This window comes from Pseudophryne corroboree, chromosome 10, assembly GCF_028390025.1.
Source record: "Pseudophryne corroboree isolate aPseCor3 chromosome 10, aPseCor3.hap2, whole genome shotgun sequence".
Classification (NCBI taxonomy): domain Eukaryota; kingdom Metazoa; phylum Chordata; class Amphibia; order Anura; family Myobatrachidae; genus Pseudophryne; species Pseudophryne corroboree.
In genome coordinates, this window is record NC_086453.1 from 72,297,213 (window position 1) to 72,320,900 (window position 23,688).

The window sequence follows — 23,688 nt, forward strand, 5'->3', positions numbered from 1 at the left end:
TTACTCCTTACAGCGAACAGATTCCCCTTTTTACACATAACGGCAGACAGCGTGCACTTTTTACACATAACGGCAGACAGCGTGCCCTCGTTACACATAGCGGCAGACAGCATACACTTTTTACACAATGGCAGACAGCGTGCCCTCGTTACACATGGCGGCAGACAGCGTGCCCTCGTTACACATAACGGCAGACAGCGTGCACTTTTTACACATTACGGCAGACAGCGTCCCCATTTTACACATTACGGCAGACAGCGTCCCCATTTTACACATTACGGCAGACACCATACACTTTTACACATAACGGCAGATAGCGTGCCCTTTTTACACATTACGGCAGGCAGATTCTACCTTTTTACACTTAGCGGCAGGCAGATTCCCCATTTTTATACATAGCGACAGGCAGATTCCCCATTTTTATACATAGCGGCAGGCAGATTCCCCATTTTTACATTGCGGCAGGCAGATTCCCCATTTTTACATTGCGGCAGGCAGATTCCCCATTTTTACATTGCGGCAGGCAGATTCCCCATTTTTACATTGCGGCAGGCAGATTCCCCATTTTTATACATAGCGGCAGGCAGATTCCCCATTTTTATACATAGCGGCAGGCAGTCCCCCCTTTTTACACATTGCGGCAGGCAGTCCCAACAAATAAAAAAAGAAAGAGAAAGAAAGAAAGAAAGAAAGAAAGAAAGAAAGAAAGAAAGAAAGAAAGAAAGAAAGAAAGAAAGAAAGATTATACTTACCCTCTCTGTTGGCTCAGGCTCCTCGGTGCAGCTTCCCGGGCAGTAGAGAAGAAGGAGGAGGAAGGTGAAGGAGGGAGCCGCAGCAGCGCTGTGTTACTGGTGGAGGCGCTGCTGCTGCTGCCCCTCTGCTTCCCTATAGGCTGTTCTCAGAGACAGCCTATAGTGAAGCAGAGGAGCAGCAGCAGCAGCGCCTCCACCAGTAACAAAGCGCTGCTGCGGCTCTCTCCTTCACTGAGAGACTGTCACTGTGACCTGTTTGTATATGAGGGAGGGAGGGACGGACCCTCCTCCCTCCTTCGTGTGCGGATGACGGGCGGGTCACGGGAGCGCTGGTGTGCGGCTGCGGCATGACATACAATGAGTCATTGTGACTCATTCATGTAATGCCGGCCGGCGGCTGTGGGCCCTTGAGTCCGGCGGGGCCCCAGTGCAATGCACTGCCTGCCCCGCCAGTAGTTCTGTCCCTGTCTGGGAGTGTATCTTAGCTTATCAAAATTGCGAACGAAAGATTCTCAAAATTGCGAATAGAAATTTCTTTGCAGTTTCTGAGTAGCTCGAGACTTACTCAGCCATTGCGATCAGTTCAGTCAGTTTTGTTCCTGGTTTGACGTCACAAACACACCCAGCGTTCACCCAGACACTCCTCCGTTTCTCCAGCCACTCCCGCGTTTTCCCCAGAAACGGTAGCGTTTTTTCACACACTCCCATAAAACGGCCAGTTTCCGCCCAGAAACACCCACTTCCTGTCAATCACATTACGATTACCAGAACGAAGAAAAAACCTCGTAATGCCGTGAGTAAAATACCTAACTGCATAGCAAATTTACATGGCGCAGTCGCACTGCGGACATTGCACATGCGCATTAGCGACTAATCTCTCCATTGCGAAAAAAAATAACGAGCGAACAACTCGGAATGACCACCATTGAGCCATCAAAAAACAAAGGTTTCACTATCTCACTCTCACTCAAAAAAGTCCGTATTTCGGAATATTCCAAACTTCAGAATATTTGGATATGGGATACACAACCTGTAATTCACTTTTTTTTTTAGTAACCCACATCGCATTCCCCATACTTACAATGGGAAATGTGATGTGGCCAAATGTACTAAAAAAAATGTGAAAAAATACCGCAGTGTGCCTTGTGATAATCTCGCCATCTCAGGCTGGCGAGTTCACAGGGCAGCACTGCGATGTGCACCCTTTTGCCCACAAAAGCTGATCAGTGTAAAAAAAAATAGGATTTTAATACCTACCGGTAAATCCTTTTCTCTTAGTCTGTAGAGGATGCAGGGGATGCTTCAAGAACCATGGGGTATAGACGGGATCCGCAGGAGACATGGGCACACTATAAGACTTTGAATGGGTGTGAACTGGCTCCTCCCTCTATGCCCCTCCCCCAGACTCCAGTTATAGGAACTGTGCCCAGGGAGACGGACATTTCGAGGAAAAGGATTTATTTAATTATTTTAAAACTAAGGTGAGATACATACCAGCTCACACCTCAAACACGCCGTACAACATGGCATTCAACAACAACGCATGCAATGGCATGACCAACAACAGTCACAGATTGACTGAACTCAATGCAACATGAGCGTAACTATAACCAAACTGCAGATACAGCCCGCACTGGGACGGGCGCCCAGCATCCTCTACGGACTAAGAGAAAAGGATTTACCGGTAGGTATTAAAATCCTTTTTTCTCATACGTCCTAGAGGATGCTGGGGATGCTTCAAGAACCATGGGGTTTATACAAAAGCTCTAGAATAGGCGGGAGAGTGTGGATAACTCTGCAGCACGATTGACCAAACAAGAGGTCCTCCTCAGCCAGGGTATCAAACTTGTAAAACTTTGCAAAGGTGTTTGATCCCAACCAAGTAGCAGCTCGGCAAAGTTGTAACACCGAGACCCCTCGGGCAGCCGCCCAGGATGTGCCCCCCTTTCTGGCAGAATGGGCTTTCACCGATTTCTGTAACGGCAATCCAGCTGTAGAATGAGCCTGCTGAATCGTATTACAGATCCAGCGCGCAATAGTCTGCTTAGAAGCAGGAGCCCCAATCTTGTTGGGAGCCCATAGGACAAACAGAGCCTCTGTTTTCCTAATCTGAGCCATTCTGGCAACATAGATCTTCAAAGCTCTGACCACATCGAGTGACTTCGATTCCTACCAGGCGTCATTAGCCACTGGTACCACAATAGGCTGGTTCATGTGAAATGATGAAACCACTTTTGGCAGAAATTGCTGACGAGTTCTCAACTCCGCTCAATCAGCACGAAAGATTAAATAGGGGCTTTTGTGAGACAAAGCCGCCAACTCAGGCACCCGCCTTGCGGACGCCAAGGCCAACAACATGACTACTTTCCAAGTAAGGAATTTTAACTCAACCTTACGCAAAGGTTCAAACCAATGCGATTGCAAGAACTGCAATACCACATTAAGATCCCACGGTGCCACAGGAGGCACAAATGGAGGTTGGATGTGTAGCACGCCTTTCACGAAGGTCTGAACTTCTGGAAGGGAGGCCAATTCTTTCTGAAAAAAAATCGACAAGGCCGAAATCTATACTTTAATGGAGCCTAACTTTAGGCCCGCATCCACACCTGCTTGCAAAAAATGGAGCAAACGCCCCAGCTGAAATTCTTCCGTAGGAGCCTTCTTGGATTGACACCAAGACACATATTTCCTCCAAATTTGGTGGTAATGCTTCACCGTTACTTCTTTTCTAGCCTGAAGAAGTGTGGAAAAAAATAGAAAAAACTATGCGCTCAGGTGAATAGCACTGCACTAGGTTGTCAGCAGCCTCTTGAAGAAGGGAATTGCCAATCCCTTAAAACGAAAACTATAAAACAAATAACAAGTGGCGCTAGACAACCAGAATATGATAAAACATTTATTTTCTAAAATGCATATAGAAATTACAACAACCTCCCGGGGGTAATATCTTAAAACATCACAATGTCTAAATAAGCACTAAATAAGCCTAATTAGTAGCATATAATTGGTATATCATTAACACCTGGAAGTTGAACAGCCTTTTGTGGATTATATGTGTGCACACTGATAGATGATGGAACGAAAGTCACTAGCAACTGTGTTCTAATAGCCAGTTGCAAAAAACATAAGTTCATAAGAATGGATAGCTGTTGCAAAAAAGAAACACATGTATGTTATTAACTGTATGCACACAGTTACCACTGGGCAGGAGCTCCTTCAATCTCTGCTCCCTGGTGTTATCCCACAGTCCAGATGGAGACACTCGCCAGAACCTCAGTGGGCAATCTGGAAGCCGCGCCGTGCGGGGTGTCTAAAAGCGATGTCCTAGCCCAGTCCACACCGACTCCGGTACCTCCGTACTTTGCAAACGGGGGCTAATAGCTGGTAAATCCGGAGTTAAATAGGGATAGCGTTCCTGGTGTGTATGACCCACAGTGAGCCTTTCCTCTATTGGGCGGGCGTCCGACAGGGGCTCCGTTCACCGGTCTGCGCTGGACTTGGAGGGGCGGCACTCGTAGCTTCCACCGTTCAGCTTAGAATGTGCGGTCTGGCTGCAAAGGTGAAAAGATGCAGTGCAGGTTAAATCGCTGTTTAGGTGTAAAGCTTCCCGTAGCTTTGGGGTGTAAATCCTTGTAGTAGGAAGCCTGTGTCCTTAACGCGTTTCAACGCCAGCAGGGCGTCTTTTTCGAAAGGCAGGTGTGAAGTGTGGGAATGACTTCACTGGGAATACCCTTTCGGGCTAGGATTTGGCGTTCAACCGCCACGCCGTCAAATGCAGCTACGGTAAGTCTTGATACATGCACGGCCCCTGTTGCAACAGGTCCTCCCGAAGAGGAAGAGCCCAGGGATCTTCTATGAGCAACTCCTGAAGATCTGGATACCAGGCCCTTCTTGGCCAATCCGGAACAATGAGTATCGCCTGAAGCCTTGTTCTTCTTATAATCTTTATCACCTTTGGAATGAGTGGAAGTGGAGGGAACACATATACCGATGGAAAAAACCCACGGTGCCACTAGGGCGTCCACCGCTATCGCTTGAATGTCCCTTGACCTGGAACAATATCTCTGAAGTTTCTTGTTGAGGAGAGACGCCATCATGTCTACTTGAGGAATTTCCCAACGGCTTGTTACTTCTGCAAAGACCTCTTGATGAAGACCCCACTCTCCTGGATGAAGATCGTGTCTGCTGAGGAAGTCTGCTTCCCAGTTGTCCACTCCTGGAATGAAGACTGCTGACAGAGTGCTGGCATGTCTTTCCGCCCGGCGAAGAATCTTCGTGGCCTCGGCCATCACCGCTCTGCTCCTTGTTCCGCCCTGGCGGTTTATGTACGTTGTCTGACTGAATCAAGACAGGCAGACCTCGAAGAAGATGTTCTGCTTGCAGAATGCCGTTGTAAATGGCCCTTAATTCCAGAATGTTTATGTGCAGACAAGCTTCCTGGCTTGACCACTTTCCCTGAAAATTTCTTCCCTGTGTGGCTGCTCCCCAGCCTCGGAGGCTTGCATCTGTGGTCACCAGGATCCAATCTTGAATCCTGAACCTGCGTCCTTCCAGAAGGTGAGAACTGTGCAGCCACCACAAAAGGGAGATTCTGGTCCTGGAAGACAGGATTATTTTCCGGTGCATGTCCAGGTGAGACCCGGACCACTTGTCCAACAGGCCCCACTGAAACCCCCAGGCATGGAACCTGCCATACGGAATGGCCTCGTAGGCCGCCACCATCTTCCCCAGCAACCGAGTGCATTGAAGGACTGACACCTTTGCTGGTTTCAGAATCTGTTTTACCATGTTTTGTATTTTCAGAGCCTTTTCCACTGGAAGAAAAACTCTCTGTAATTTTGTATCCAGAATCATACCCATGAACGACAGCTGTGTCGTCGGATCCAACTGAGATTTTGGCAAATGTAGGAGCCAACCATGTTGTTGCAGAATCGTCAGTGAAAGGGCAACATTTTTCAGCAATTGCTCCTTGGATCTCGCCTTTATGAGGAGATCGTCCAGGTACGGGATAATTGTGATTCCCTGCTTGCGCAGGAGAACCATCTTTACCGCCATCACCTTGGTGAAAATCCTCGGAGCCGTGGACAGACCAAATGGCAACGTCTGAAATTGGTAATGACAATACAGAACAGCAAACCTCAGGTAAGCCTGATGTGGAGAATATATGGGGACGTGTAAGTAGGCATCCTTTATGTCGACCGACACCATAAAATCCCCCTCCTCCAGACTGGAGATCACTGCTCGGAGAGATTCCATCTTGAATTTGAATTTTTTTAGAAAGAAATTGAGGGATTTTAGGTTCAGAATCGTTCTGACTGAGCCATCCGGCTTTGTTACCACAAACAGGCTCTAATAAAAGCCTTCCCCCTGTTGTGACGGGGGTACCGTGACAATTACCTGATTTTGACACAACTTTAGTATCGCAGCACATACTACCTCCCTTTCTGTAAGAGAAGCTGGCAAGGCCGATTTGAAAAATCTGTGAGGGGGCACGTCTTGAAACTGTAATCTGTATCCTTGGGTAACTATTTCTACTATCCAAGCATCCAGGTGCGAGTGCACCCAGACCTGACTGAATAGTCTGAGACGTGCCCCCACCGGTGCAGACTCCCGCAGAGGAGCCCCAGCGTCATGCGGGGGATTTGGTAGAAGCCGGAGAGGACTTCTGCTCTTGGGAACTTTCCACAGCCTGTGACCTTTTTCCCTTTCCTCTTCCTCTCGCAGCAAGGAAGGAGGACCCTCGTCCTTTTTTTAATTTATTGGGCCGAAAGGACTGCATCTGATTGTGAGGCGTTTTCTTCTGTTGTGCAGGAACATAAGGTAAAAATGACGACATACCCGCGGTAGCCGTAGACACCAGGTCAGTGAGGCCGTCACCAAACAGGACACTACCGTTAAACGGTAACGACTCCATCGCCTTCTTAGAGTCAGCATCAGCATTCCATTGATGAATCCACAATGCTCTCCTTGCTGAGACAGCCATGGCATTGGCCCTTGATCCCAAAAGGCCAATATCCCTTATAGCTTCTTTTAAATATGCTGCAGCGTCTCTAATATGACCCAGAGTCAAAAGCACGCTATCCCTGTCTAGGGAATCTATCTCAGATGACAAGTTATCTGCCCACTTTTCAATAGCGCTACTCACCCATGCCGAAGCAACGGCAGGCCTGAGTAGCGACCCTGTAGGGATATAAATGGATTTTAGTGTATTTTCCTGCTTACGATCCGCAGGATCTTTTAGGGCTGCCATGTCAGGAGACGGAAGTGCCACCTTTTTGGATAGACGCGATAAAGCTTTGTCTACCATGGGGGTTGACTCCCACTTTTCACTGTCCCCAAACAGTAACGGATATGCCACTGGAATTCTTTTGGGAACCTGCATCTTCTTGTTAGGATTTTCCCAAGACTTTTCAAAAAGCGCGTTCAGTTCATGAGAGGGAGGAAACGTTACCTCAGGTTTCTTTCCTTTATACATACAGACCCTAGTATCAGGGACAGCAGGGTCCTCAGTTATATGCAACACTTCTTTTATTGCCACAATCATGTACTGAATGCTCTTAGCCAGTTTCGGATTTAATCTGGCATCACTATAGTCGACACTGGAATCAGAGTCCGTGTCGGTATCTGTATCAGCTATCTGGGTAAATGCACGTTTCTGTGACCCCGAAGGGGTCTGAACTTGTGACAAAGCATCCTCCATGGATTTCCTCCATGTCTGGTTCTTAGACTCAGATCTATCAAATCTCTTAGTCAACCGAGTCACATTTGCCTTTAAAACACTCAACATATTTACCCAATCATCCGTCGGCGTTGCCGACACGGTCACTCTCACAGTATTTTCTGTCCCCACTCCAGCCTCCTCCTGGGAAGAGCACTCAGCCTCAGACATGTCGACACACATGTACCGACACCCACAACCACACTGGGGCTATAGGAGACAGACCCACAACAAAGCCTGTAAGAGAGACACAGAGGGAGTTCTGCCAGCTCACAACCCAACGCCTATCCCGGTACTGAAGCGAGTAAAAAGACTGCCCAGACCTGTTAGCGCTTAATATATAAATGTGATATCGCTATAAGGTGGGTTCGTACCTGAGGTTCGGTCATCTTCGACCGTATCCACTCTTCAACGATGTCGAGGCCAGCGACTATTCTTTCCGTCACCTGTGTGGCTGGGACAGAGGGACCAGGAGAACCCCGGAAGGACAACCCAAACACAATATACTCAAGGACCACTACACATGGGGACAGTGACAACCATTTATTGCACTGAAAATATCAGTCACCGCTACAGCTCAATTCTCACTTGGAGCAATTGCATATATTAAACATCCTCACAATACCCTATTGCTTTCCCTGTCTACAGCAGTAATCGCAACTTAAGTATCTGACAAGATATGACAATAACTTAGTCAAACAATCAATCATTGTTACATACAATAGTAATCAGTTGAACTGTAACGATATTTTGAGGTAAGAAATGTTTGGGCAGTAACGTGGAAGCACTTCTTAGACTGTCCACAAGAGGGCATTATACGCCGGGCACTAATGTTCCGTTCCTGCGCCCCAGTGGGCGTTAGGTAAGTATTCATAGAAAGGTGTGCACAACTAACTGTTGGTAATACAACACAGCAGCAATGGCTAACGGTATCCACGGAAAAGGTAAGTCACCGAGGGTGACTCTACTCCTAAGCAAAATATCGCCCCAGGCAGACGGGCACGCTGTAGACGCTGGTGGCTTTCTACACAGATTGACTTTCAAGGGAGCTCACATAGAAACAGCTCATGCAGGGTGTCACTGTAAGGGCCAGGTATAATGGAGGCTGAGGGGAGCTTTTAGACTGTAGCGTCTCTGGGTAGGGGCATCCCCCTTTTCACCCAGTATATTTCATTACAATTGGACCCCACTAAATGTAGGTTTTCAGGGGTAAAAGTGGCTCAGGGGTGGATACCCCGGTTTAGTGATCTCCTTCCATAAGATTGCGGCAGTGTCTTCTCTTCTTTATCCACACGGCGGTGCTTCCTGTCTGCACCCGCCGCGGCTCTTGTACAGCAGCCTCGGACACCAGGTCTGCTCCCCCCTGCGTGCAGCGGCAGCCGGCGATGCCTTCCCGGCTGGTCGCGGCTTCTCTCCGCGGCTCCGGTCACTCACTGGCGGTCGCTGGCGGCTCTCCTCTCTCTTTCTCTCTGCGTCAGCTGGGGCGGGCGGCGTCCAGCTCTCCTGCGGCTCTCACCTCTACACACGGCCGTCCTCTCTCTAGGCTGCCATGAAGCGGCCGCGTGCCCGGCCTCTCTCTCTCTCCTCGTCCTGGTCCCGCTGCACTCTGCCCTATCCCCCGGTTTCTCCTCCTCCTTGCTTTTTCCCGCTTCCTCCGTTCTCCAATCCCCATCCCCAGGGCTTCCCACTCTCCAAGTTCCGGGCAGTTGCTAGGTGACCACCAAGGGACTTTACTCTTAGTGTCCCTTTTTACAAAAGTCTCTCAGGCAGTTTTGGCTGCAAAAATGGGGGAAGTCAGTATGCCTTGGGGTCCCCAGACGTGGGTACCACATAAATAATTAGCACCAAATCACTTGTGCCCCCCCCCCCCCGTTTTGCACCCTGTTACTTGTACAGTAGTGTGGGAGGCCAGGCTCAGCGTCTCTGCAGCTTCTGTGAAGAGAAAATGGCGCTGGTCAGAACTGTGAGGGCTAAGCCACGCCCCCTTCATGGCACGCTTCAGTCCCGCTTAAATTTCATATTTATACTGGCGGGGGTCCCGTAACTAGTTTTTACTTCTGGCAGTGCTATTTGAGGGTCCTATGCTGCCCAGGGCGCCCCCCCTGAGCCCTGCACCCTGCAGTGCCGTACATATGTGGGAGCATGGCGCGCAGCGCAACCATTGCGCGGTACCTCAAACGCGTCACTGAAGTCTTCTGATCTTCCTAAACTCACCCGGCTTCTGTCTTCTGGCTCTGTGAGGGGGTTGACGGCGCGGCTCCGGGAACAAGCAGCTAGGCGCACCAAGTGATCAAACCCTCTGGAGCTAGTGGTATCCAGTAGCCTAAGAAGCAGAGTCCTGAAACTCACAGAAGTAGGTCTGCTCCTCTCCCCTCAGTCCCACGATGCAGGGAGCCTGTTGCCAGCAGGTCTCCCTGAAAATATTAAACCTAACTAAGTCTTTTTTCTGAGAAACTCTGGAGAGCTCCTCGGTGTGCATCCAGTCTCACTGGGCACAGAATCTAACTGGAGTCTGGAGGAAGGGCATAGAGGGAGGAGCCAGTTCACACCCATTCAAAATCTTATAGTGTGCCCATGTCTCCTGTGGATCCCGTCTATACCCCATGGTTCTTGATGCATCCCCAGCATCCTCTAGGACGTATGAGAAAAAAAAAAGAAACAAAACATTCTCACCTGTCCAGGGAGTCGGTGTCCGCTGCTCCGCTGAGCGCTGCCAGGCGCAGGGTCCCCATATGCTGCAATGTGACCCCGGTGCATTAAAGTGACGCTGCAAAATGGCAGCACACTTTACAGCACCGGGGGTTACAGTGCAGGAGAAGGTACCGGCGCCCGGCAGGCTCCTGAAGCAGCGCGGACCGGCTCCCTGGACAGGTGAGTAATATTATCCTGCTGGGGGGTGTCCACGGCGCGCGGGGGTAGTCGCGACAGGTGGGGGGGGCGACCGGGTGGCGGCGATAGCGGCTATGTCGGTGGGGGTGGTGCATGTGCAGCAGGACATCGGGGTATTTTTTACGAAAAATACCCCAATGATGCTGCGAAGAGGCATTGCAGGGACAAGCTCTGTTCCTGCATGAGATAATTGATACATCCCTGCAGTGTAATCAATTATCGCAGTGCGAGTTGAGGCGATTTTATCACCTGTCATCCGCATCCTGGATGCGGATGGTGATAAATAGGCCCCCAAGTGAGTTAAACCAAGCCAAACCTCACACTATAAATGCATGATTTCAAACCAAACTCCTGAGATTTACGCATGGAAAATATATAAACTGTTCTATGGGCCTAATTCAAGGTTGATTGCAAAACAACATTTTCCTCTAATTGGCAAAACCATGTGCACTGCAGGGGGGGCAGATATAACATGTGCAGAGAGAGTTAGATTTGGGTGGGGTGTGTTCAAACTGAAGTCCTAATTGCAGTGTAAAAATAAAGCAGCCAGTATTTACCCTGCACAGAAACAATATAACCCACCCAAATCTAACTCTCTCTGCAAATGATATATCTGCCCCACCTGCACTGCACATGGTTTTGCCCATTAGAGGAAAATGTTGTTTTGCAATCAATCTTGAATTAGGCCCTATGGGGGTCATTCCGAGTTGTTCGCACGTAGCAACATTTTGCTGCTCATGCGATCAACTAGATGCCACCTATGGGGGAGTGTATTTTAGCATAGCAAGGCTGCGATCACTTGTGCAGCCCTGCTATGCTAATAGAGTTTTGTGTAAAACAAGACCAGGGCTGCAGTTACTTACCCTGTGCAATGAATCCAGCGACAAAGTCCCCGGAATTGACGTCAAACACCCGCCCTCCAAACGCCTGGACACGCCTGCGTTTTCCCAAACACTCCCAGAAAATGTTCAGTTGACACCCATAAACGCCTTCTTCCTGTCAATCTCTTTGCGGTCGGCTGTTCGAATGGATTCATTGCTAGAACCATTGCACAGCAACGATGCTCTTTGTACCCGTACGACACGCGTGCGCATTGTGGCGCATACGCATGTGCAGCTCTGCCATTTTTTTAACTGATTGCTGCGCTGCAAACATCGGCAGCTAACGATCAACTCGGAATGACCCCCTATGTACAGTATTTAGTGGAACTGCATCGCATACAGACACTTTGTAGCTACAAGATGAGGTTTTTGGAGAAATCTTCCAGGTCGTAATGTAAAAAACCAAACAAAAAGTATCCATTACCTTTCTGTGACAAGCCCAGCCTACTCAGGCTTCCTCTAATAAAGGTGCGGTTCCCAATAAAACCCCCCAGTCATGAGTGGTCAGTGCATGTGTGCACCAGGGCTGCCATCATAAATTGTGGGGCCCAGGACTGACAAAAGAGACAGGGCCCCTCTGACCCCCCAAAAAAAGATTCTGCCGCACCGCTCCACCCCTATGTGATGTCATACATTGTGACGTTACATATCGGTGGAGTGTTGCAGACCTACAGGAACAGTTCACAGAGAGCTGATAAGCAGATAAGGCTTGTTTTAAGAAGTCCTCCCTGTTCATCAGTCCGCTGTTGATTCACAGCTTGGTGTAGCTCTCCAGGTTTTGGTGCGAGGAGCCAGGGGTGGGCCCCCCTCTCTGTAAGGGCAGGGATACCAGTCCCCACAGTCACCCCCTGATGGCTGCCCTGGTGTGCACTACACTTTATCTGTTTTACTCTGATACCCACTGGCCAGTGAGTTCTATGAGGGGCCCAGTACTCATCAGCATTGGAGTGATACATTCCATGGGGCACATAATGCATGAATAACAGACAAGTATGGTAGTTGATCCCTGCTCACATCTCCATAGTGTCACGATCCGGGTATCTGGACGCCATTATTTACCTTTCAGGTGTCTCCTAAGGCTATCCCAGCGTCCTAGGCCTGGTTCCCAGCTGTGATGCAAGCATCCATACGTCATATCTCATCTCTGCTGATCCGTGGATGTTGTTCCTCAATGCCCGGGTGACTGGCATGGCGTCACCTGCTGGCGGGGTCTCGGGCATCATCTCCATATTCCTGTTGCATATAGGATATGTGGCACTCCTCTCCTACTGCAGCCGCGGCCACCCATGTTGAAGTTTGAGACGCAAGTCGGCGTTCTCTTTGTCCACCGCCGCCATTACAGAGGAATCCCCATGTGGTGTATACAAACATCTTTCCCTCCACAGGCCGGCATGGGCGCAGCCATCTTGGTTTCAGTCACATGATCCTGACCTCCAATCCAAAGCTTTGCTGAAGCCTGCATAATTAAGTCATCCAATCCCTTTACACCTAAGGGTATAAAGGGACTGAGCCTGCACTAGGAAATCGTCAATGCTTTGGTTGTCAAACCTTGTTTCCAGTCTCTCTCTCCTGTGGTTGTTTTTCCAGGTTTCCAGCTCCTGTCTCCAGCTTCTATTAAGAGAACCGCACCAGCTTACCACCTTGCGGTGCAGCCTGACTCTGCAGTCCTCCGTGACTACTCCAGCTTCCAGCTACTATTCCATCTGCTTCCAGTGGTCAGCTTCCAGCAGGGTTCAGCATTTCTTAAAGTGCTGGTGCTTCCCCAGAGGATATCTACAATCACCGGTACCAGTATTTCAACGCTCTCTAGCTTCAATCTACCATTTGGCTGGTTCCATGCAGCATCCACTCCATGCATAGGCGTGCACACGGGGGGTGCCTGGTGCGCACAGGCACCCCCTAATGTTAGGCACCTCTCGCATGTCACGCCTGCTACGATCCGATCATCCCTGTCTGTGTACAGTAGCACACTGATAGCGATGATCGGATAACCTCCTGAGTCCTGCATCACCCGCTGCCCAGTCAGTCACCCCCTCCCGCTGCGCAGACGCCGGTCAGACTCCGTCACAGCTGAACTTTCAGCTTCTTCTTCGTGGTTGGGTGGCTGGCTGCACAGCCCAGCCCACCCACCGTAATGGTCCGACTGCCTCGCGGTGTGACGTCAGCACGTCACACCGCGCGCCCTCCCTCCCTCCCTTCCTCTCCGCCCGCCCTGCGCTGTCTCCCCGGCTCTCACCCGCGCTCAGTTCTAGTGGCAGCGAGTGTGTGTGCCCTGCCCTGCTACCCTTCCATTTTGGACAGCACACCACGCCAGGACTGTTTGGACAGTGGAGCTGAGCCCCTAGGACCGATGGAGCCTGGAGCCCCTAGTACCGATGGAGCCTGGAGGAGGTCAGAAGGTCAGGAGGACAGCAGTGGTCTCTCATCCTGCCTGAGCCCTCAGAATGTGAGTGAAGTCAAGTCTAGAATCACTCACTTACTGTGTCTGTGTGCACCAGGGATATGATAGGAGTTCAGGCCAGGCAGGGGGTGAGGGGGATAACATTATGACTAAAAAAATAAAGGGTTATTAATTATTGTTAATATAAATATATATATATATATATATATATATATATATAATTACCTGAGCCAAGCAATCAGTAGGTTACTGAGTACACCTTTAGGCTATAGTCTAAAGGTGCACTCAGTAGACTACTGATTGCTTGGCTCAGGTTATATATATATATATATCGTATGTAGGCCCCGGCACTGCAGCTGCTAGTTACTTGCTGTGGTGCCCTCCTTGTGGGTTTGCTGACCCACCATGATACAATCAACGAAAACAGGCGGCACTCACAGACTTGTATCGTGCATAAAAGCCACCCCTCCAGGTGAGCTATTTATTGAAAGTGCACTTTCAATAAATAGCTCACCCGGAGCGGTGGCTTTTATACACGTTACAAGTCTGTGAGTGCCGCCTGTTTTCGTTGAATATATATATATATATATTTATGTATACTGTGCTCACAATATCTATTCAAATAATTTGTCAACACGTTTTCAACGGTGAGAGATAAAATCTTTACACCCAGAAAATTATTTTTACCGCGACTTCTCTATGTGATACTGTAGTCCACCGGGTCACATACATCTACAAAAAATATAAATAGTGGAGGCGCTCCATAGTGCATTAAAAGATTTATTTGGTTAAAATATATATCAGGTACAAAGCTACAGATCACTTATAGCCTCCCGTACCATTACAATCTACTGTGTGGGCTGGTTACCACATTATTTTAATCAATAATACTCCACCAGGCAAAGCTACAGCTTCCTTCTGCTCCTGTTGGGATCCTGCCCCACACTACTTCGTCTCACAGATCCAGGAACCGATACGTGTCGGACCACCTCAGAGTGAGCTAACCGGAGCTGCGAGCCTGCTGTGGTGACATCAAGAAGCCACACACTAACGCGTTTCGTGGATCACTTCGTCAGGATCCCAACAGGAGCAGAACAGATGTCAGTGAGGTCCCAGGCTTACAGCTTATTAGGTTTAATAAACATCTGCCAGCCCTCACTGTACACTCTATTTAATCAAATTCCCTATATTATTTAGTTTGCATTGACTGCTAATATATGGTGCTAGGCATGCCCAGCAGGCGGTGCTAGGCACGCCACTCCAGTCGTGCACCCCCTAATAAAATGTGCTGCGCACGCCTATGACTCCATGCTAACACCTGACTGGTTCTAACCAGTACTCACAGCAGCTATTCCATCAACAGCGTACCAGCTTACAGTAAAACATCAGCTGGTGTGTTCCTAGGCTATCCCACTACTACAGACGGGTCTGGTAAGGACTTTCCATCTCAAGGACATAAAGAACTGTACCTTACTGCCAGAGCCCTGTGGCCATTGCCAACCTGTAGTATCTAGGAACTGTGATATATTATTGCTGATTGCATTATTCTTTTTACCACTGCTGTGAATCATGGAGCTTTCTGTAATAAATTATTATTGACTTTTACTCTGGTTGTCATGGTCACGCCTTCGGGCAAATCTTCTTACGTGTAACTTACATGTCAAGGGGTCTGATTCAACCTCCCATGTTCCACTACATCTCAGCCCCTACAACTGAGGCTTCCTCCTGTCAGCTCAGGCCCTCAGTTGTGACAGTAAGCACTGACCATATGAATCCAGCCGGAGACCAGGATCAAGCGGCTAGGCCGATGCAAGAACTGGCAGCCAGACTTGAACATCAGGAGGCTGCACAAGGCCACATCATCCGCTGTCTCCAGGATCTCTCTACACGGCTGGATGGGATCCAAACGACCCTCCGTGGATCAGGGGCGTCCGGTGTGTCCACCACAGTGACACCAGTTGTAACTCCACCCACCTTACCCATTTCTGCTCCACGTCTTCATCTTCCAACGCCAGCAAAATTTGATGGATTTCCAAGATTTTGCAGGGGATTTCTCAATCAATGTGAGATTCATTTTGAGCTACAACCTGGCAGTTTCCCCAGTGATCGCACTAAAATTGCCTATATTATTTCCCTCCTCAGCGGCTCAGCCCTCGATTGGGCATCACCTTTATGGGAGAAGTCCGACACCCTGTTGTCCTCCTATACTGACTTTGTAACGACATTTAGGCGTATCTTCGACGAGCCAGGCCGAGTAACTTCAGCTTCTTCTGAGATTCTCAGAATCAGCGCGTACTGGGGGACAGTACCTAATACAGATCAAGATCCTGGCGTCCGAACTGGCATGGAACGACGAAGCCCTGTATGCTGCATTCTGGCATGGCTTATCAGATCGCATCAAGGATGAATTAGCTACCAGAGACTTGCCTTCTAAGTTGGATGAGCTAATATCTTTATGTACGAAGGTTGATCTACGGAGAAAGAGCAACGAGCGGGGAAGGTCATCTATTCCAAAGTCTTCTGCTCCTCCTCTTCGTCAACCGTCTCCATCCAAAGATGAGCCCATGCAAATTGGTCGTTCTCGTCTATCTCCAGCTGAGCGTCGAAGACGTCTTTCCGAGTCCCTCTGTCTTTACTGTGCAGCTCCGTCTCATGCAATCAATGCCTGTCCCAAACGTCCGGGATACTTCAAGTCCTAGCTTGCCAAGGAGAGGGCCGGCTAGGAGTAATGCTCTCCTCTCCATCTCCTCAAGATTGTAATCTCCCAGTCTCGCTTCAAATTGCTCAACGTTATAGGAACGTCATTGCCCTCCTAGATTCCGGAGCAGCTGGGAATTTCATAACTGAAGCATATGTTAAACGGTGGTCCCTACCCACCGAGAGACTTCCCTTGTCCATTTCTTTGACTGCCGTGGATGGCAGTAAGATTTTTGATGCAGTTATTTCTCTAAGGACTCTACCAGTTCGTCTGAGAGTAGGAGTTCTTCATTCCGAATTTATTTCTTTTCTAGTGATTCCAAGATCCACACATCCAGTGGTTTTGGGCCTTCCATGGCTTCGTCTCCATAACCCATCAATTGACTGGATCAAATACTGGCATGGGGTCCCTCCTGTGCTGAGACCTGTTTGTCCAAAGTGCTTCCTGTTTGTTCTTCCTCCTCCAGGTCGTTTGATGTTCCACCTCCTCCATATCAAGATTACACGGACGTGTTCAGTAAAGCTTCTGCTGATATCCTCCCTACTCATAGGGAATGGGACTGTCCAATCGATCTCATCCCAGGGAAGGTTCCACCTCGAGGGCGAACTTATCCGTTGTCCATACCAGAGATGCATTCTATGGAAGAATACATTAAGGAGAATCTGGCGAAGGGTTTCATCCGACCTTCTTCTTCCCCAGCAGGTGCAGGTTTCTTCTTCGTTAAGAAGAAAGATGGTGGCCTGCGGCCATGCATCGATTACAGAGGCTTGAACGACATTACCGTCAAGAACCGATATCCTTTACCCTTGATTACAGAACTCTTCGATAGAGTTAGCGGAGCAACCATCTTTACAAAGTTGGATTTGAGGGGTGCTTACAATCTCATCCGGATCCGAGAGGGTAACGAGTGGAAGACCGCCTTTAACACCCATGATGGACATTATGAGTACCTCGTCATGCCCTTCGGATTAAGTAAGGCTCCAGCTGTCTTCCAGCATTTCGTGAATGAGATCTTTAGAGACATCCTCTATCGCCATGTCGTGGTTTATCTAGATCAGGGCTGGCCAAACCAGTCCTCGAGATCTACCAACAGTACACATTTTCCAGACCACCTAGCTGGTGCACAGGTGTAGTCATTACTAATTAAGATGTGCTGCATTCATTCCTAACTGACAATTCTACAGATCTCCAGGAGGCCTGGAAAACATGAACTGTTGGTAGATCTCGAGGACCGGTTTGGCCAGCCCTGATCTAGATGATATATTTATCTTTGCCAATAATCTAGAGGAACATCGTTTCTGGGTAAAGGAGGTTCTGTCTTGTCTCCGTGTCAATCATCTCTATTGCAAATTAGAGAAGTGTGTTTTTGAAGTCAAATCCATTCCATTTCTAGGCTACATTGTGTCCGGTTCCGGACTAGAGATGGATCCTGAGAAACTACAAGCAATCCAGAATTGTCCGATACCTTTAACCCTCAAAGGGGTCCAGAGGTTTTTAGGATTCGCCAATTACTACAGAAAGTTTATACGAGACTTTTCCACCATTGTGGCGCCTATCACTGCGTTGACCAAGAAGGGTGCTAATCCGTCCAAGTGGTCTGAAGAAGCTACGCAAGCTTTTCATCTATTAAAGCAACGGTTCATCTCTGCTCTGGATTTGAAACAGCCCAATATCGACTCTCCTTTCATCCTTGAGGTGGATGCCTCCTCTGTTGGAGTAGGGGCGGTTGTTAGGCGCCGGGGTCCGCTCGTCGGTGCGGCCCGGCGCCTAGCAACCAGGGACGCCGTGCGCGTACAGCCGCCGGCTCCCTGGCAACGCTAGACGCCGGGCGCACGGAGCCGCTCTGACCTTAGCAACGGGGACGCCACGTTCAGCCGCGTTCAGCCGCGTTCCCCGTTGCTGGGTCTGTCCTGATTACCTCATGGTGTGCTGGCCGTGCAGCATGCAAGCTGCACGGCATTTCAGTTGATTACCCTGTCTGGATTTTGATTGGAGGGTTCCTGAATAAAGGCACCCTCAGGACTCCTTACAGACGCCGGTGATAGCTTCCTGTTTGCCTGTGTCTGCTACAGAGAGTTTCCAGTCCTGCTCAATCCGGTTGTTCCTGTCCTCAGAGATCCTGTACTCGGGAGTTTGTCATCTGTTCCTGGAGTCTGACCGAGCACCTTTAACATCTTGTGGTGTTCGTGAGTCGCGGCTCAGCCGTGTGTTGCGGCTTGTCCGCTTACTGTTTATTATTTAGTTTACTTGTGTTCTGGAGCTTTTGCGGAGGATTCCGCTCCCACAGATCCACTCTGGTATCCAGCGGTGCTGGATAGGAGTAACGGATCAGGGGATCTTTGGTTGTCCTTTTCCCTGGCGGCTAGTCCGCACATACCTTTGGTTTAAGTTAGTTAGCTTGTAACCCCTGGCCTGGTTGCTTAGTCAGAGGGCCCCTTGTTATCACCCTGTCTCGGACTTCCCCTTGTCTCCCTTTAAGACCTGCGGGGGCATCGGGGTTGGGCAGACATAATCCGCCCTTCGAACGCGGCTGCCATGGGCTCAAGCAACCATAGTCTCGCAGGGGATTTCTGATAACACGGGCGAGACAACGGAGTTAGGGTGCCAGGGGTTACTAGGCTCTCCTGCTCCCACAACCAGCTTATTTTCCCTGTACTCAGACCTCTGTCATAAGATCTCCTCCGGTCTGGAGTACAGGAATCATAACATTATCACCGGCCAGACAAAAGAAAAATTTTTAATTAACAGGAGTTAATTTTTTCACTTATTCAGTTGGGAGATTTTGTCGGCCTCATGAATCCCGCCGGTATTGGGCCAAATCCTGGCCAGCTTCTAGTTAGTCAGATTCAAGAACTTACTCAGATGGTTCAGGATCTGTCCCTCCGGGTGAGGTCACAGGAAGATCTGTTACGGACTTCCCCGAGGGTCATCCCTGAACCAAAAATGCATCTGCCTGACCGTTTTTCTGGGGATAGAAAACAGTTTTTTAATTTTAAAGAGTCTTGTAAACTTTATTTTCGTTTAAGACCAGTCTCCTCAGGTACGGAGGCTCAGCGGGTTGGAATTATTATTTCTCTGCTTCAGGGGGATCCTCAGACCTGGGCTTTTGGTTTAAAGACAGACGATCCGGCCTTATCGTCTGTAGACGCCTTTTTAAAATCTTTAGGGCTATTGTATGACGACCCTGATAGAGAGGCGTCCGCTGAGAGTCAGTTGCGTGCTCTTAGACAGGGTAGGAATCCCGCAGAGAATTATTGTACGGAGTTTCGCCGTTGGTCGAACGACTGTGGATGGAATGACCCAGCTCTGCGCAGTCAGTTTCGCCTCGGCTTATCTGAATCTATAAAAGACAGTCTCCTTCAGTATCCCGCTCCTGAGACTCTCGATAAACTCATGGAGCTCTCTATTAAGATAGATCGTCGGCTCAGAGAGCGGAGGGCTGAAAAAGGGGCATCTGTCGGGTCTACTCCTTGTGTGCTTTCCATTCCTGTAGACATGGAGGAGCCTATGCAGATAGGTCTCTCCAAACTGTCTCCTGAAGAAAGAACCAGGAGGCAAAATTCTGGTCTTTGTTTATACTGTGGAGGTAAGGGACATTTTGCCCGTAGTTGTCCGAACAAATCGGGAAACTTCCTGACCAAGTGAATTGTGAGGGGGTTCACTTTGGTCTGCAGCTCATCTCCTCAAATAACTCACTGTTAGTTCCTGCTAAAGTTTCCTTTGGCAGCCTCTGTTCCTCGGTCTCTGCTTTTGTGGACAGTGGAGCTGCAGGGAACTTTATGGATTTAACATGGGCCAAGGCCTTAGGTATTCCTCAGTTAACCTTGGGTAGGTGTGTCACCATGCATGGTTTAGATGGGAGTCCCTTGTCCAATGGGGTTATTTCTCTAGGTACACCTCCTGTTTTACTCTCGGTGGGAGCCCTGCATTCTGAAAAGATTGAGTTTTTCCTTACTCATTGTCCAGCAGTTCCTGTGGTTCTGGGTCACCCTTGGCTGGCCTTTCATAATCCCATCATTGATTGGCAGTCGGGGGAGATCTTACAATGGGGTACCATCTGTAATAAAGAATGTATTACGCTTCCTATCCGAGTAGCTGCCGCCGTTCCTGCACCCATTCCTGAGGAATATCAGGATTTTGTTGACGTGTTTTCCAAGGGCAATGCGGATATTCTGCCTCCCCATAGGCCTTACGATTGTGCCATTGAGCTAATTCCTGGTGCCACGTTGCCTAAAGGAAGGTTATATGCATTGTCTGGTCCTGAAACTGTGGCCATGAATGAGTATGTGAAAGAAAGCCTTGGGAAAGGTTTTATCAGGCCATCTAAATCCCCTTTAAGTGCAGGTTTCTTCTTCGTAGAGAAGAAGGATGGTTCACTCAGACCCTGCATTGACTTTAGAGCTTTGAATAAAATCTCAGTAAAGAATACTTACCCTCTGCCGCTGATTTCTGTCCTCTTTGATCAGCTACGTTCGGCTGTGATTTTTTCTAAGATTGACCTTAGAGGAGCATATAACCTCATCAGAATCAAGTCAGGGGATGAGTGGAAAACGGCATTCAGTACTCAATCAGGCCACTATGAGTATCTGGTTATGCCATTCGGCCTGTCAAACGCTCCGGCAGTTTTCCAGGATCTCATTAATGATGTGCTCCGTAAATTTCTTGGAAGATTCGTTGTAGTCTACTTAGACGATATTTTGATATATTCTGACTCTGTAGAACAACATGTTACCCAGGTGCGTCAGGTGCTAAAGAAATTACGTGAAAATCACCTATATGCCAAACTGGAGAAGTGTGAATTTCATGTCACGGAGGTATCCTTTTTAGGGTACATTATTTCCCCTCGGGGATTCCGTATGGAACCAAAGAAGCTCCAAGCCATCCTTAGTTGGGCGCAACCCACCAACTTAAAAGCAATTCAGCGCTTTTTAGGGTTTGCGAACTACTATAGAAGATTTATTCACTCTTTCTCTGACCTAGTTGCTCCCATTGTGGCACTTACTAAGAAGGGAGCAGATCCTACCAATTGGTCATGTGAAGCTGAGTTATCTTTTCAGGCCTTGAAACAAGCCTTTGTCTCAGCCCCTGTCCTTAGACATCCCAACCCAGAATTGCCTTTCATTGTTGAGGTTGATGCCTCGGAGGTTGGAGTTGGGGCTATCCTTTCTCAGAAGGATCCAGATTCCCTTGAATTACATCCTTGTGCCTTTATGTCCAGGAAATTCTCATCTGCAGAATCCAACTACGATGTTGGTAACCGGGAATTGCTGGCTATTAAATGGGCTTTCGAGGAGTGGAGGCATTGGCTTGAAGGAGCGACCCATACCATTTCAGTTTTGACTGATCACAAAAATCTTCAATACATTGAATCTGCTAAACGACTGAATGCCCGGCAGGCTCGTTGGGCTTTATTTTTTACTCGTTTCAAATTCATTATCACCTTCAGGCCAGGTTCCAAGAATACTAAGGCAGATGCCCTGTCACGCAGTTTTCTTCCAGTTCAAGACAATAGTCCTGTTACTCCCATACTTCCGTCTTCAGTCATTCGGGCAGGCCTCACACAGGATGTATTTACCCAGTTAAAGCTGCTTCAACATCAAGCTCCTGGAAATACTCCTGCTGGTCGTCTTTTTGTCCCTGAGTTTTTGAGAGCTACTGTTTTGGCGGAGTTTCATGATAGCAAGGTTGCCGGGCATCCGGGAATCGCTAAGACTTTGGAATTAGTCTCCCGCTCAGTATGGTGGCCTGGTCTTTCCAAAGACATTAAAGAGTTTGTTTTTTCTTGTCAGGTCTGTGCACAGCATAAAGTTCCCCGTTCTTTGCCTATAGGTCAACTTATGCCCTTGAATGTTCCCCTTAGGCCATGGTCGCATATCTCCATGGATTTTGTGGTGGACCTCCCTCTGTCAGCCGGATGCCGAGTCATACGGGTGGTAGTGGACCGTTTTAGCAAAATGGCCCATTTCATTGCTCTTCCCCGATTGCCATCTGCCCAGGGATTGGCAGTCTTGTTCCTCCGCCATGTTTTCAGACTCCATGGCTTACCCACTGATATTGTTTCTGATAGGGGTCCACAATTCATTGCACAATTTTGGAAGTCTTTTTGTGCTTCGTTAAAGATGAAATTATCTTTAACGTCCGGTTATCATCCCCAATCCAATGGGCAGACTGAGCGAGTTAACCAATCTCTAAAACAATATTTGCGTTTGTACTCGGCCAAACTCCAAAATGACTGGTCTGAGTTTCTTCCTTTGGCGGAGTTTGCTTATAATAATGCCTGTCATTCCTCCACCAATGTGTCTCCATTTTTTGCAGTTTTTGGTTTTCACCCCAGAGCTAATTCATTTTTTCAACATTCCTCTGTCTCCTCTCTGGCTCTGACCTCTCATCTTAAACTTATTTGGAAAAAAGTGCACTTGGCTCTCAGAAAAGCAGCATTCCGGGAAAAAAGATTTTCTGACAGGCTCCGGCGGCCGTGCACTTTTAAAGTAGGAGACAGGGTGTGGTTGTCGACTCGCAACATTAAACTTCGACAAACCTCAGCCAGATTGGGTCCTAGATTTATTGGACCATTTCTCATTATCAAAAAAGTCAATCCAGTTGCTTTCCGGTTACGTTTACCAAAAACTTTACGGATCGGAAATACCTTCCATTGCTCATTACTGAAACCATGTTTCGTCCAGTAGATTTCCTCGTAAAATATCTCAGGGGAGATCACCAATAAATGTACAGGGTCAGCAGGAGTTCTTGGTGGAGAAGGTTCTCGATTCCAAGTTGTCCCGGGGTCGGCTTTATTTTTTGGTACATTGGAGAGGTTATGGGCCAGAGGAAAGGTCTTGGGTCCTGGATGAGGATCTTCATGCCCCGAGGCTCAAAAGGGCATTTTTTCGAGAATTTCCTCAGAAACCCGGCTTTAGGGGTTCCTTGACCCCTCCTCAAGGGGGGGGTACTGTTAGGCGCCGGGGTCCGCTCGTCGGTGCGGCCCGGCGCCTAGCAACCAGGGACGCCGTGCGCGTACAGCCGCCGGCTCCCTGGCAACGCTAGACGCCGGGCGCACGGAGCCGCTCTGACCTTAGCAACGGGGACGCCACGTTCAGCCGCGTTCCCCGTTGCTGGGTCTGTCCTGATTACCTCATGGTGTGCTGGCCGTGCAGCATGCAAGCTGCACGGCATTTCAGTTGATTACCCTGTCTGGATTTTGATTGGAGGGTTCCTGAATAAAGGCACCCTCAGGACTCCTTACAGACGCCGGTGATAGCTTCCTGTTTGCCTGTGTCTGCTACAGAGAGTTTCCAGTCCTGCTCAATCCGGTTGTTCCTGTCCTCAGAGATCCTGTACTCGGGAGTTTG

The 23,688-nt window shown here is 48.8% G+C and overlaps 1 protein-coding gene across 1 annotated transcript in view; it reads right to left on the reverse strand.

Annotated features, from left to right (window-relative positions):
• The window catches only part of LOC134967027 (ly6/PLAUR domain-containing protein 5-like), a 60,962-nt gene extending 48,352 nt beyond the window's left edge, over positions 1–12,610 (reverse strand). Inside the window, exon 1 of the mRNA XM_063944019.1 lies at positions 12,300–12,610. Coding sequence (XP_063800089.1) covers positions 12,300–12,375 — 76 coding nt within the window. The 5' untranslated portion in view covers positions 12,376–12,610. The remainder of the gene's footprint in view (positions 1–12,299) is intronic.
• Between the last annotated feature and the right edge of the window lie 11,078 nt (positions 12,611–23,688).